At 56.9% G+C, this 2402-nt stretch overlaps 2 protein-coding genes across 2 annotated transcripts; both read right to left on the bottom strand.

The window, feature by feature from the left end:
• Nucleotides 1–11: 11 nt before the first annotated feature.
• SPRG_18335 (hypothetical protein) lies at nucleotides 12–454 on the bottom strand (the record flags this gene model as incomplete). Its single annotated transcript, XM_012357773.1, has 3 exons — nucleotides 12–44; nucleotides 104–138; nucleotides 165–454. Coding segments are annotated over 3 exons (358 nt in total), but the record flags the coding sequence as incomplete, so codon positions are not given.
• Nucleotides 455–1595: 1141 nt separating this feature from the next.
• Nucleotides 1596–2029, bottom strand: SPRG_18336 (hypothetical protein; the record flags this gene model as incomplete). Its single annotated transcript, XM_012357774.1, has 2 exons — nucleotides 1596–1970; nucleotides 2018–2029. 2 exons carry the CDS (start codon nucleotides 2027–2029, stop codon nucleotides 1596–1598), a joined length of 387 nt encoding a protein of 128 aa, XP_012213164.1.
• Nucleotides 2030–2402: the final 373 nt, after the last annotated feature.

Here is a 2402-nt window from a genome sequence, read left to right on the forward strand (position 1 = left end):
TCTGGTCGTACCTGGTGGCGAGACTTCGGCAATGTACAGCGGAACTACAGTAAGCACAAGTGCGATCGTGAGAAAGGAGTAGAAGCGACGTCGAAGTACGTACTTGTCAGCGACGAGAGACCAAGGCCAAGACCGACGCTGAGCCGGCCGAAATGAGTTCGTACTTGGTTTGGGCGAAACCCATGAGCGCACTGCCAATAGCAAAGAGAACGGCCGAGATCAAAATGACACGGCGGCGACCCCACGCGTCGTTGGCACAGCTCCCGGCCGCGGCGCCGAGGATCGCGCCAAAAACGGTGGCCGACACGACGACTTCCGACTGGAACGAGTCAAGGTGGAAATCTTCTTGGAGGAAAATGAGTGCGCCCGAGATGACGCCGGTGTCATAGCCAAAGAGGAAGCCGCCGGTCGTCGAAACAAGGGTGAGAAGCTTTAGGTTGCCGGCGCGCCCCATGACGATCAAATTGGAAACTGCCATTGGCTGTATTTCCCGAGGATATCCGCCAGGAACGGCCACGGATTCGCAGACACCTGCGAAAATACGCGACATTCGACCAATCCAACCACCTGGTGTGAGGCATGAAATAGTGTGAGCGTATAGAAAGACACAATAATGAGCCACATACTATTTCAGTCGCTGGATCAATGACGTGCAAATAGACACGGTGCCTTCGACCCACCCAGCATGACGCCATAAGCTTGACAACGCCGTCGTGTACGGCAGTGTGTAGCACCATCGCGTTCTATTCGTCTTTTCTATAGAATACGAACGGCGGTTTGCCTCTACTACGCACACCCAGGTGCTAGGATGTGCTGGTAACACGGTGCTATCCATGAAGACTAGTGACACGCCACTGCAACGTGTGCCTGTCCAAGGCCCTCGATAATGCCGCAGCAGTCAGCTCCCTGCAATGATAGCATCGATATCTCACTGTCAATGATCTTCATCTTTTTGCGATGCTGCACCAGTACGTGACGCAATGGTACCATTCCTAGCGAGGCTCACGGCGTCGACGCGGCTAGCTGGCAACTCGAGCTCAGAACCACCGGCACTTCACCGGTCGGACAGGAGCGGGTACGTTGGTCGTCGCTTGACAGGGCGTTCTCAGATGAAATTATTGCCATGGCAGCCTTCAGCTTTGCAAGCTCCAGCCTTTTGCTCCCGGATCAAGAATGGGCAACAGCTATGATAGCTACGGCATGGGAACCCGTTCATGTCGTGTTGTTATCCGTACGACTGGAACCTCAAATTCGCCGTTAGCTACTTGAGAACATACTGGACAAATGCATGCCAGGAGCTACCGGTACCGGTACAATCAAACTCAGGCCATCGTACATGCCAAGCCGATGGGTGGCAACGACGCTTTGGGCTCGAGATCCTCCGGGCGCTGGGCTCGAATTTGAATGATCTTGAGCCCATCATCGATTAGTTGGCGTTTTTCATAAGCCGGTCGTTCTTTATCTCGCTGGGCTAGACACCAAGTGAGGCCAACGACACCAAACACCAAGACATCGAGAAAGACCACCGACATCGCTAATTCGCCACCATGGCCTCGCCTTGAATGTATCGATGAATGTGTTTCGCGTTATCATCGTTATGCGTAGAGACTTGCTATCTCCATCTTCGTCATCATTCGCTTGCCGGGCCGTTCAGGCGCCAGCGCTGGCTGGCTCGCCTTGTTCTTCTCTAGTCGCCCGGGGCGCTTGTGGCCGCGGGTGAGGCCCACAACGACTCGCTGTGTAAAAGCCTTCCACGCTTTGCCGTCGGCGGCAAAGCTACACAGTTGGTTGAGGCCCTCGAGAGACGCCAGCGACCGAGGCGGCTTTTGGAGGTCGCGGTGCAAGACGATCGGCAACGTAATTGTGGTGCGGCCTAGACAACTGAGTGCATCGGGCACGGCGAAGAAGCGGGCAGAGGCAATGTTGGCAGGGACGCCTCTCTTCACGCGCAGCACGTGGCCCAGCAGGCGCTAGCGCTGGCGGGCAACGATCTCGCTCGGCGGTCGTAGAGCGCGACGTCGACGAGCATGGCCTTGGCTTGTGCAGAAAAAAAGACGCTGTGCGACGACGGAAGTAAGCGGATGCATCAATTCTACGTTCATATGAGCTGCTCGCCTGCGTTTCCCGATGCTTCCAACGGCACCCTTGCTGCCAAGGTCGCCACATCCGAGGCGGTTGAAGCTGGCTCAGGCCAAGTGGCAATGCGGCGGATTATCCGGTTTGTACGGTAAACATGGGGACCGGCGACAAGGTCCGGCGCCTGCGCGAGGAGCTCGCGGCCACGGCGGCGCGGCAGGCCGACGCCCTCTCGAGCCTCGAGCGGTATGCGACTGCAGATGCCAATGTCTCGTCCATCAAGCGGCAGATCTCTGGCGAGCAGCCGCCAGCCAACGCCAAGGAGG

Source organism: Saprolegnia parasitica (assembly GCF_000151545.1).
Source record: "Saprolegnia parasitica CBS 223.65 unplaced genomic scaffold supercont2.1131, whole genome shotgun sequence".
Taxonomy (NCBI): domain Eukaryota; phylum Oomycota; class Saprolegniomycetes; order Saprolegniales; family Saprolegniaceae; genus Saprolegnia; species Saprolegnia parasitica.